Source organism: Eptatretus burgeri, chromosome 2 (genome assembly GCF_056783735.1).
Source record: "Eptatretus burgeri isolate ZD-2024b chromosome 2, Ebu_testis_v1, whole genome shotgun sequence".
Classification (NCBI taxonomy): domain Eukaryota; kingdom Metazoa; phylum Chordata; class Myxini; order Myxiniformes; family Myxinidae; genus Eptatretus; species Eptatretus burgeri.
The window spans coordinates 72,885,345-72,898,389 of NC_140962.1; the positions used below are offsets into that span (position 1 = coordinate 72,885,345).

The following is a 13,045-nucleotide window of genomic DNA, read 5'->3' on the forward strand; positions in this document are numbered from 1 at the left end:
GACCGAATACGCGAACACACGGCAACACTTATACAGTTTTACTTCACAGACGGCACCGACACACATTTACTCAAAAGCAAAGGAAAGAAGCCACCCTCATAAGCAAGGGGGCAGATGGGCCCGTAGGCCAATGTGTGCGCGGGACCTGAAGGAGCGGTCAGGTCTGCGAGACCGGGTGGGTCCTACCCGCGTCCTCGTGACGAGCCGCAAATGTGGCTGCCCGGCGGTGCCCCGACTTCGTGCTCCTTCGCGGGTTTCGTTGGCACCGCTTGGAGTGGGGTGGGAACGGGGCCCCCTTTTTGCACTATTTCAGCGCGGGGGGAAGGGGGAAATTGTTGATGCTCTGGGGGAGGAGAATGGCTGGCTGGCTGGGGTCCCGCGACGAGCGATCCCACCGCGACCTCGTCACCGACCGCCGTCTTCCCTGCCTCGGACCCGAGCTCCTTGGCTTCCTCCTATAATTCTCTTCAGCCGACTGCGGAAACCACCTTGACGCCTTCGCCTCCCGACTCCACTCCGCTCTCCAACCCGACTTGACTGCCAAAACTCTCTCCCACAAAACTCTCTGCCTTTCTGCCCTTAAACTCTCTGCTCTTCCACTCTCTGCCTTCAAAACTCTGTCTTCCAAAACTCTCTGCCCCAAAACTCTCTGCTTCAAAACTCTCTCCAATTCTCTTTGCGCTCGGCGCTTTATAGGCCGGCAGGAGAACCCATATGCAAATTTCCGGATCAGGATGAGCTCGAGGGCGGAGCCACGCTTCTCCATTGGATGGAGGAAAAGTGGGCGTGAACCTCCCCTGATCCTAGAATTTGCATATTTCGATTTCACACGAACGTGCCTGGAGGCGGGGCCAAGCCGCTCCGCGCTTGCTGATTGGACGGATCAGAAGTGGGCGTGTAGCATTCTTGATCCGAATTTTCCTTCGGAAAGGCCGCTGTTTGCACTCGCGGCTCGGTGCGTTTCGCTGAACGAGCCCAGGACAGCCCGATGCTCAGTGTTCACAGGTGATGCGGGAATGGCCGTAGAAGGAGAGAGGTGAGGGTGGTGGAGGGTTTTTGGTGGTGGTTTGATGGTTATGGCGGTTGATTCAAAATAAAGATAGAACAGAAAAACGCCTAACTCAAAGTGTTGCAGCCCGAATGAATCACATAAATTCCCTCTAAACAACGGGCTTGGGGCTAACTACACTTGTACTTTGAGTTATCTCACCTACGGGACCTGAATGGTGGTTTGCGAATTTCCACAGCCGTAACAATATATATATATATATATATATATATATATATATATATATATATATATATATATATATATATATATATATATATATATATATATATATATATATATATATATATATATATATATATATATATATATATATATATGATAGCTCCAGCGAACAAGACCGCTGAGGTTGTTTGCATTGATAAAACTAGTGCGTGCATGGCCGTACGTGCAAAAAAAAATATATATATATAATAAACTTTCAAACCGTGTGCCAGAAACAACAACCACACAGGCCGATCCTTCACTCTCGCGTGCCCGTATGTGCATGGCCGTACGTGCAAAAATTTTCAAAGAAACACACAGGCCGTTCGTTCGCTCTCGTAAACGACGACTCGATTGGGGCATTGTGTTTATCTATAAATGCGCATAAGAAATCGAGAAATTATTAGAATACAGTAAGTCATCACTATCCGGAAGTCCGTACGTTGTATCCCGTAATGGGAACGCGGCTGAGTATCTCTTCCCCAATGGCCACGCCTACGTAGCAACGTGTCCTGTCATTGGTAACTAAATGGCGCTCTTTCCCCATCGGCCACGCCTACGCAGCAATGTGTCCTGTCATTGGTTTGGAAAATAAATGGCCATAACTTGGGAACCACTTGTCCGATTAATATCAAAACTTGTAAAGGCACATACTCCAGTCCCCAGCAATATCGCTGGCAAGTTTCAATTAGATTGGACCAGTGGTTGTCGAGAAACAGCGGTCACAGACACTCACACGGAGATTGCTGGAATTGTAGATAGATAATCCCGAAGAGTACTTGACTGAATCGGGAATTGATTTTTTAATAATTGTTTTCGTTGCCCGATTTTAACGAAACTTGATGCTGCACACCGCAGGAGAATGGTAAGGTGGCACTAAAATTTTTTCGCTATCATGTACCGTTTTGGCTGTATTTTGGGAACATATGTACATACAAGATGAGAGTTTTAGTAATATATATATATATATATATATATATATATATATATATATATATATATATATCTGTGTATATACATATATGTATGTGTATATATATCTGTGTATATACATATATGTATGTGTATATATATCTGTGTATATACATATATGTATGTGTATATATATATATATGTATATGTATATATATATATATATATATATATATATATATATATATAAATATATATATATATACATATATATATACATATATGTATGTGTATATATATCTGTGTATATACATATATGTATGTGTATATATATATATATGTATATGTATATATATATAGTTGCGGTTCCCAGAACCGCATCTCTCCAACGCAATGGCATCCATCATACAGTGGTCCCCAGACAGTTATTTCATTAATATACGTACAGTTAGACCCTTCCTTCTTGTCTAATGGGACAAGTGTGTTGTGTGAATCTCATAGTTAGGTCTGATTATATCTCTGACTTCATTCCTACTCTGCCTTTTCTCTATTCCTGAGGTAAATCCAAGCTGCAGCCACCTGTAAAAGCCACGGCCTTGCCCTTCACGTAAGAATGCGTCCTCACAGAAAACCAAAAGGAACGAAATGCCAAACGCCCACGCTGCACGGAACACGTACAGCACAGCGGTAATTTCCACCCACTGGGCGGAAGAGATAGGCAGCACAACCAACACGACGGCGCCGCTGTGGAAATGCCGTGCCCGGGGGAATATGGGTCCCTGCGAAGGCCAGCAGGCACTGCCCTCAGACAGCCACCCATAGAAAACTGCGGTCGCACCCTTCGCTGTGAGAATGGATCCTCGCGAAGGCCAGTATTTTATTGTGCCACATATTTTTCCTCGCCTGCCATTTATTATGGCACACAACGCACAAAAAACAACAAACACAACGCACACAAAACAACACACCAAATGCCAATTTACAGTACGCACGCAGCGCACTCTTTTAAATCCGAATCTCCATCTTATAATTATATGTCTTCTTTTTCAATCCGAATCTCCATCTAATAATTATATCTATCTTCTTTTTCAATCCGAATCTCCATCTAATAATTATATCTATCTTCTTTTTCAATCCGAATCTCCATCTAATAATTATATCTACTTTTTTCAATCCGAATCGCCATCCAATAATTATATCTATCTTGTTTTTGAATCCGAATCTCCATCTAATAATTATATGTTCTTTTTCAATCCGAATCGCCATCCAATAATTATATCTATCTTCTTTTTCAATCCGAATCTCCATCTAATAATTATATCTGTCTTTTACAATCCGAATCGCCATCCAAGAATTATGTGTCTTTTTCAATCCGAATCTCCATCTCGTAATTAACCTCCGCCCATCTTCGAAGATGGATGGAGGTTAGTTTTCACCCCTTTCTGTTTGTTTGTTTGTTTGTTTGTGAACAGTATTACGGAAAAACTCCTCAACGGATTTGACGAAACTTGGTGGGGGGGGGTTAGGTATGGTCCGAGGATCATGCCATTAAATTTTGGACTTGGTCCCCCCCCCCAAAAAAAAATTGTTAGAGAAATTTTTTTTTTTTTTTTTTGCATTTCTACATGTTTTAAGTGATTTCCAACTTATGCTTATGAAAATAATGAAATCTTGAGTATTTTTTTTTTTAGAAAAGAATGCTCTATCAAACCTGACACATAAAAACTTATTAAAAGAGTTCAAAACATTGTCAATTACTTTGAAGAGTGAATCCCTCACTCGTACTAAATTAGTGCTTATAACAATATATGCCTTACGTGTGGGTGCTCTCAGAATTTGAATAATTTCGTGAAGTATGGTTCGTGTTTCCACCTTGTGGGGAATGGAAAGAGACCAAAGGCACAGCCTCGTTCGGGACACAGCACAGGCTGGGTGTGGCTGAGCCAATGGAGACAAAGTACTTTTACTGCCCCTGTGTAAACCCAAATTTGAAACTGGAATGTTTTTTTTTTAATGCATATACTGTTCATTGAATTTGTGTTGCTGTGCAGGTGACTTGCCCACTCTGCAGTTTGCCATTTCCAATGGCTTCTATCGAGCTCCATGCCTCCACCTGTGGATTACCAGAGCCTTCAGTCCAGCCAATTAATTCACCTACTCGTTCTACCTGGTTGGACCAGAGCAGCAGGACACAAGGTATGTACATTGCACTGATAAATTCCCCTGATTCTGTCTCCATTACGTGATTGATGCAATGGCCAAGCAAAATAGCTGTAGAAGATACGTGATCGACTGAGAGTCCATCTATGTATTTATGCAGACACTGAGCTGGCTAATAAGGGACCATCAGACTGGTGCGTAATGTTGCATCCAGTGGGGTGTGGGAGGGGAGGAGCAGATTTTTCCACACATGAAAGTCCGTGTCTGTTGAATGAAAATGGTAGTCTTTATCGAGTGTATAAAGGTCTTGAGTTGAGGCTATTCTGGTTGGACAGAGTTGTTCAACTGGCTCTTCATGCCAAGAGCATGTATGCATCAGTGGGAAATGCACGTTTTCATTTTCAGTAAATTCAAAGATCATTTTGAGAGATCGATGGAAAGTTTCTAAAGAATAATGCATGGACTTACTTAATTAAAATTTAATAAACATTTGCTCCCCCCCCCGCCCCCCAAGCATACAGAAGGCAAAATAGATCCAACTTGTGTGATTTTTTTTTTAATGCCAGCTAAAGAGAGGTTGCTGCTCAGTTGGTGTATCTAAACTGCCCACCACTGGCTTTCACAGAAAACTACGCACAGTGAAATCAATACAGTATCTCCCCCTTGTTTGTGCGCATAATAAATATGTTGCTCCCAATTTCACATTTATGTGACCTTTTGGATAGGTGAAGGCTAACTGCTGTTGTCGGGTTTGTTTCTACAATTGGTGCCCCCAATTTTAATGGTGCCACAGAGTTCCTTAGACCTTCCTCGGAGTACGAAACCACCATTTACAAAAGAAAATAAAATCCTTCCTGCCGATACTCTATTTCTGAGCTGTATCTCAGAGCCTGCTGGGACTTTTGGAATGAAATTTTGCAACAATAATGTGAATAGAAAGTATGCAGGGTAACATTTTTTTTGGTCTTGATCCAATTTTAAGGTCATGACCTAATTATTGACATTTGAACGTTTTTTTTTTCACCATAACTTGACTAAGGTTTGTCCGATCAGAATAAAATTGCACTCCAGATAGCCTAGACTCCGAGAGCAAGGCACATTTACATTTAATTTACATGATGCCCCTCTGGGTTGAAGGTCAAGGTCTTACACCCCCGAGGAGTACTAAACCACCATTTAGGTTTTTTTCTGCCAATGTACAAGGACTTTCAGAATGAATTTTGCCTCTACTGGTAACACAAAGTAGACGGAGTTGACATATTTTCTTGACGTTGACCTATTTTTTAAGGTCAGGATGTAATTGTAGACATTTAAACATTTTTTTTTTCGTACAACTCAACTGAGGTTTGTGTGATTGGAACCAAATTGCTCTCTCAATAGCTTCGAGCAAGCCGCATTTACACTTCGTTTACACCATACCCCTCCAGGTTAAAGGTCAAGGTCAAATGGTGGTCTGAATTTTTTTTTTTGGGGTCATCGCTCAATTTTGCCAGTGCAGATGCTGATTAATTTCAGACTGCTCGGCCTTCTTCTGCACTGAAGTTGTGCACCTAGCATTTGATTCGTGTGCTTGACCTACTTTTTGTCAGATTGACCGAATTAACTTTAAAAAAATTGATTTTATAAAGTCACTTCTTGAATGGACTTTTGAAAAACTGCCATCAGGAAGATGCTTTCATGCTTGCCAATGAAGAAGAACATTTTAAAAAGTCATTTGTTCCATGTGCAATTCAAGTAATAAATTCAAATTCTTAGCCATTTTGCTGTTAAGTCCACCTTCCATATTTTCACCTCCACCACCGAAGGTGAAGGAGATTGTTTTCATCCCTTTGTCTCTCTGTCTGTCTGTGTTTGTTTGTTTGTGTGCAGGACATTTCAAAAAGTTGTGGACGGATCCGGATGAAATTTTGTGGACAGGTTGCGTGTGTGACAAGGACGAACTGATTAGATTTTGGTGAAGATCCGGATCCGACGACGATAATTTATTCAGTGATTCTTCACCATTGAGATGGGGCCAAAAACTATATATAGCACGATATCTCAACAATGTATTGTGCCCAATATGTTCTCGTGGATCAGGCATTATGGGGCGGAGGTATCTGCTCCACCGAGTACCCTTCTAGTTTACCCTGTTTTCTTATTCCTTTTGAGGTTTTATGGATTTTTTTTTTCATGGTTTTAATTTACAAGCCACAGATGTAACAGACTGGTACATAATGTTGCATTCAGTGGGTGTGGAAGGGGAATTTCACCAAAGAGGAATTTTCTCGATATGGGACAATAAAGATTATTATTACTATTATTATTATTATTATTATTTTACCAAAAAAGCACGTTTTTCATCATAACTTGAATAATTTTCTTCTGATTTTCATTATGTTGAGTTTTACCGATATATTATAATATAGATGGGGACACGCTTTCTTAGCTTAATCCGAAGTGTTGAAGGCCAAGGTCATCTGGTGGTCCGCAAAAAATGGCCCTCATTGGGTCGTGGGCAATCGCCAAGGGTAAGCTGGGGAAAGCTTACCCTTGGCGTTCGCTTTGTGATTTCAGATATCTAGTTCACCTCCGCCATCGAAGATCGGAGGTTACTGTTTTCACCCCTTTCTGTTTGTTTGTTTGTTTGTGAACAGTATTACGGAAAAAACTCCTCGACGAATTTCGACGAAACTTGGTGGGGGGATTAGGTATGGTCCAAGGATCATGCCATTAGATTTTAGACTTGGTCCAAAATCCAACATGGCCGCCATGGCGGCCATTTTGAAAAAAAATTTGAATTTTTTTTTTTGCATTTCTTCATGTTTTAAGTGATTTCTAACCCCCCCCCCCAAAAAAAAAAATTTAGAGAGGAAAATTTTTTGCAACTTTTTTTTTCAACAAAATTTAGATTTTTTTTTTTTTTAATTTTTTTTTGCATTTCTGCATGTTATAAGTGATTTCCAACAAAAAAAACATGCCAAAATTATAATTGCGGCTGATTTTGGAACTTCAGGTGGATATACCCACGTGAAATCAATTTCTGTCTCAAGGAATCTAGTTATGACGAATGAATTGAGTATGTAAAAGTTAAAAGTAAAAGGGAAAGTTGCAAACTATAACTCTGTGAGCACTGTTGACGTCAAATTGAATGAATAGGATATCAGGTTCACTTGAGTGACCGAGCAGTATTGGCGGCTGAGGTTTTGCACTCTACCGAGTGCTCCCCCTCTAGTTACTTCTGTTATTGGTCTCGCCCTGAGGGGATGTGAGACTATTGCTGTGGGTGTGTTTGTGTTTGTGTGTATCTATGTCTATATATATATTTGCGCTTTTAAAAATGTTTTTCTCTGCAACTGCTTGTCCGATCGATGCAAAACTTTAAACATCAGAGGGATTCCCCATGGAGAATATTTTATTGCTAACTGTGAGGTCATAGGTTCACATGGTATGGCAGCCATATTGGATTAAAGGAAAAACTTTGGACATCATTTTTTCTGAAACTGCTCGACAAAAAAAAATTAAACCTTGGCACATGTCGTCAACACCCCATGGGGTATATAGAGTGATTACGATGATGTCATTGGTGAAGTTGTATTCCAGCCATCAATGGTTGAATTGAAGTCCTTATCTGAAAAATCTTAAACTTCACATATCTGATCGATGACCCAATGTGAGTGAAGAATTAAGTTTATGACGTTCATAACCTATGCCAAGAAACTGACATGATACGGGTTTATGGGCCGTAATGGCAGTGGGCCATAATGGTAGCGTATTCAGTTAACGATGTGCTTTTATTCTGTAAAAATGTTCCAAGGCAAGATTATGCGCTCTACAAGTGCCTTTCTCGTTCCTTTTTTTTCTCTTCACTTTTTGCTGAATTGTGAATTGATGTAAATGTCAAGCCATGCCTGTATGGGTGCAGATTCATGCCTGCAGGTTGCAGGGGATGATGAAAAGCAGGATTTGGTGATGATCTCCCCTCCACGACAAAGCCCTGTCTCTCCCCAGCCAACAAGCAGTAAAGCTCATGTGTATGTTACACCTTTTTTTTCCTCTCCTTTCCCTGTTTTCCTATGTGTTTGTATATGCTATGGTTTCTCTTCTGCAGTGACAACAAATGAAAGTATTTTCCCATACATATTGATGGACATAATCACCTTTACCCACTGAAGGTGATGTTTTCACCTCTGTTTATTTCTTTCTTTGTTTTTGTGCAGGATATCTCAAAAGGTTGTGGATGGATTTGGATGAAATTTGGTGGAGAGGTTGGGTGTGTGACAAGGACTAATTGATTAGATTTTGGGAAAGATCTGAAGCCAAATCCGGATGCAATAATTTTTTAAGTGGTTCTTCACCATTGAGGCCTCAGTCACATTTGCTCTACGGCGAGGATAAGGTGGCTGTACGCCCTCTGAATTGACAGAAACGTGCGGCGGCCGCAGAGAAACTGAGGTGGCCTCAGGGTGGCCCTACGCCGTTTGGCTATATTTTACAGGCCGTAGGGTCGCCGTGGAATGAAATCGCGGAGTTATAACTTTTTTTTCATTTCTGCGCTCGCCGTAACAAGTCGACAAGCCAAGCTATGACGTAGATGTGTTCTACGTCGACCGTACATAGGGTGTGCGGTGGGCTTGCGTTTTCCGTGTGGCTGCCGTAAGCTCTTCTCAATGAAAAATGAATTTTCCCAACCCCCAAAAAATTACAGCGGTCGCACTATTTCCACGGTCGCCCTACGGTCTGTGTGACTACCTGTGGGCAACGCAAGGTCGACGCACGGTTCCCCTACGCCTGCCGTGCACCTACGTAGGCCTCAGCAATGCCAACCCTCCCGATTTCATCGGGAGGCTTCCGAAAATTCACCCAAACTCCCGCCCTTACGATCACTATCCTTATCCTCCCGAAATTTTGATATTTTTGCACTGTTCACTAATCAGAATGTACTAGTATGAGAATTGAATGAAAAGCATCGTCTGCTACGTATAGCATGTGGTAACTCCATAACGTTCGCTGCTACCAAATTGTACGTAAAAAATTGCAAATTCAAATGAGGAGCAGCGAAACATTGGGTCTGGATCTCGCTTATGCGATCATGCACTGAGATTTAGTGCATGCGGTTTGTGTGCAATACAGTGCATGCGGTATGTATGCACAGTGTATATGCATGCGATACGCTCACTGCATGCAGCTGGGCCCCGTACCAGCCCGGCGGTCGCGACCACCGTGCGGTGTTTAATTTAACAGCCGCTAGAGTTCTACGAGTCACGCTGCAGCTGTGGAACATCGACTTCGAAGTTACCGATGCTTCAAGCCCTCGATGTTGATTACGAAATGGCAGAAAGGAAGCTTACGAAGACCAAGAAATGGTCTCAGAAGTACAAGACCGAATACAGTCTCCAATACCCGTGTATTCGAAAGTCTGAAAGAGGAATTCATCATGCGTATTGTACAGTATGCAGCGTTGATATTTCAGTTGAGCACGGAGGTCGCGATGATATTCGGAAGCACGTTGGAAGCAAACGGCACACAGACATTGCAAAGGAGAGATCTTCGAGCACGAGTACCGGTACACTTCTGAATTATTTGACCAAACAAGGGACAAGCGAGGAAGAGGATGTTACTCGAGCGGAACTTCTCTTTAGTGGATTTATTGTGGAACATAACTTGCCCATATCAGTCTCAGATCATGCTGGACCTCTATTTCAAAAGATGTTTCCAGATTCAAAAGTTGCTTCAAAGTATGGATGTGCAAGAACAAAAACTTGCAAGATGTGCAAGATGTGCAAGAACAAAAAAAAAAAAAAAAAAAAAAAAAACAAGAACAAAAAGCAAGAAAAAAAAAAAAAGAACAAGAACAAAGAAGAAAAAAAGAACACTGGTCAACAATTTTTTACTTTCTGAATGTTGTCTAGATTTCTACAAGTGAATTAGGGTATTCTGGCACTGCTGAATCAGAAAATGGCATCCGTTTCTCTCCATCAGGTCAGGTTTTTGTGCTAAGTTGATTTGAAAAAATCAGATCTTGTGACAAAATCAATTACATTTTTGTGGCATTATCAGCTGATTTTTGTCAACACATATCATCCTCAACATGTTTTTAAGAAAAAAAAATGTTTTGCCAACAACATTTATTGATTACATGATAGAAACATCGATTACTGTCATCTGAATGGTGGGCATTGATAAAGGTAAGTACAAGTAAATTGCATGTTGCGTCACCACTGTTCAAACTTCAGGGCTTGAACTTCCGTTTCTTCGAACTCCTGGAATGTTCAGCGGCAGGGAGGTCTCTCTTCAGATTCCAACAGTAGTCAGCCATCATGACTGCGTCCCAGCGACCCTGATACCTGGTCTCCATCTCCTTCATGTCCTGATGGAATCTCTCCCCCTGCTCGTCACTCATTGAACCCAGGTTCTCAGGAAACCGGTTCATATGTGAAAATAGGTAGTGCATCTTGATGCTCATGTTGCAGCCCAGGTTTCTGAAAGCAGTCAGCATGTTGTTGACAAGTTCTGCGTAGTTTCTGGCCTTATTGTTGCCAAGAAAGTTCTTCACTACCAAAACAAATGTCTTCCACGCTTCCAGTTCCACTTCGTTCATTGAGTTTTTGAACTCTGGATCTCTGATGAGCTGACGGATCTGAGAACCATCAAAGATGCCAGCTTTCAACTTCTCCATTGTCAATCCTGGAAAAGCCTGGCACAAGTAAGTGAAGCAGTCACCATCTTTGTCCAGAGCCTTGGTGAACTGCTTGATTAAGCTGAACTTGATGTGCAGCGGTGGGAAGAGTATTCTGTCTCTGTCCACCAGAGGGTCGTTGATGACGTTCCTTTCTTTGCATGGCACCAATTCCTCCCGCACAGGCCAGTCCTTCTTCGTGTAATGCTGAGCACGGTCCCTACTATCCCACATGCACAGAAAACATGGGTACTTGGTGAAGCCAGACTGTTGTCCCAACAAAAAGTTCACCATCTTCAGGTCAACACAAATAAACCACTTATGCTGATCATAACCAATTTTCTCCAGCACGTACTTCACCGCTTCATACTTCTCCTTCAGTGTAGTCGAGTGAGCGATGGGTACAGAGGCAAACTGGTTGCCGTTGTGTAGCAGAACACATTTCAGTGATCGCTTGCTGCTGTCAATGAACAGTCTCCAATCTTTGGGTTCGTACTGTGGCACTCCAAGCTTGAGCAGAAGCGCATGTCATAAATTGGCGCATGTAGGTATTGTACATTCTTCAGAGTTCGTTATTTCAAGAAATACAACTTTTTTGTATCACATTATTACAAAATCTGCCCCATTAACTTTAGTTTTGATCCCACGAACTTTATGCTTTGCCTCACCAATTTTTGGAAGATTTTGAGGTTTTATGACTTCAAACTGATCCCTTTTCGACATAATCACCTAGAACTATCGTACCTGAATACTTCTTGTCATTAAAATAATTATTTCCAATTAAAACAATTATTTGACATGACATTTTACCCCACCAACTTCTTCTAAAATGCTCCACACATGCGTACATGTGAACAAAAATGTAAAAAACGACATGTGGCCATATCTCAAAAACTTGACCTGATTGAACAAAACTAATGTGAGTTTTGGATTCAGCGCATCAGATTCGTCCTGAATCAGCTTAAAAAATGCAGACAACAAATTTGTTGTTGACCAGTGTAATTGGTGAGTTGTCAAATGTTACTGCTTCATCTATTGCCGATATTGCTAGACTAGCTCCATTTAGCCTAGCTACAGACGGTAGCAATGACAGTGGTGAGGCCCAGCTATATCCTGTCCTGATTTCGTACTATGACAACAGTGCTGGGATTGTGAAGCAAGGTTTGCTAAGTTTGCCTGCGTGCAAACAAGATTCCACTGGAGAAAACATTTTCAAACTGCTTGATCATGAGTTCAGTGACAGGAAAATTCCGTGGGGAAATTGTGTTTCCTTTTGTGCTGATAATGCCTCTGTCATGGTGGGCAAGCACAAAGGAGTCGCTGCTTATATCCACAAACAAAATCCAGAGTGCTACATCATGGGATGCCCTTGCCATATGATGCACAATACGTAAGAAGAGGCGGCTCAGGCCTTACCCATTGAATTAGATGACTTTCTCATCGATATTTACTACTACTTGGACAAAAGTAGTAAGCGCGTCAAAGGAGTGAAAGCACTGCAAGAACTCTGTGATGCCCCGACACACAAGATTCTGAAGCATGTCGCAACAAGGTGGCTGTCCCTTGGTCAGTGCCTAGACAGGCTGATTGAACAGTGGGAGCCACTTCGCCTCTTCTTCAAAAGAAGAAGTACGAAGAAAAATGCAACCAACTGTAGCCAAGACTCTAACAACGAGCAAGAAGGACGGCACTGTATCTACTGCCAGTACTGGCACTGCAGGATCAAGCACTAGTGGAGCAGCATATTCACCACTACCACTGCAGTATCTGCTGCGAAAGACAGCAGGGACAGCACCAAAACCAATGCTGAGAGCAGGTAGCATCACCGGCCCTTCATCACGTTCATCTACAAAGCAGATCCCTTCAGAGTCGAGAAAGACTGTGATAGTCCCATCTACAGGCAAAGAAGGACCCAAGTTAAGTTCTGCTTTTGCCAAATCACTTGATAGAAGCTCAGCAAAACCTTTGAATCAGAGGTCTTCTTCCTTGGCTGCACCTACCTCAAGCTCTCTCCTCAAACGTAAAATTGGATCTGATACTAC

At 41.9% G+C, this 13,045-nt stretch overlaps 1 protein-coding gene across 2 annotated transcripts in view; it reads left to right on the top strand.

Annotated features, from left to right (window-relative positions):
• Nucleotides 1-13,045, top strand: part of UIMC1 (ubiquitin interaction motif containing 1) — a 74,572-nt gene that overhangs the window by 27,992 nt on the left and 33,535 nt on the right. For both annotated transcript variants that reach the window (XM_085869812.1, XM_085869813.1), the window contains 2 exons: nt 4,237-4,381; nt 8,250-8,358. In XM_085869812.1, coding sequence (XP_085725938.1) covers nt 4,237-4,381; nt 8,250-8,358 — 254 coding nt within the window. The remainder of the gene's footprint in view (nt 1-4,236; nt 4,382-8,249; nt 8,359-13,045) is intronic.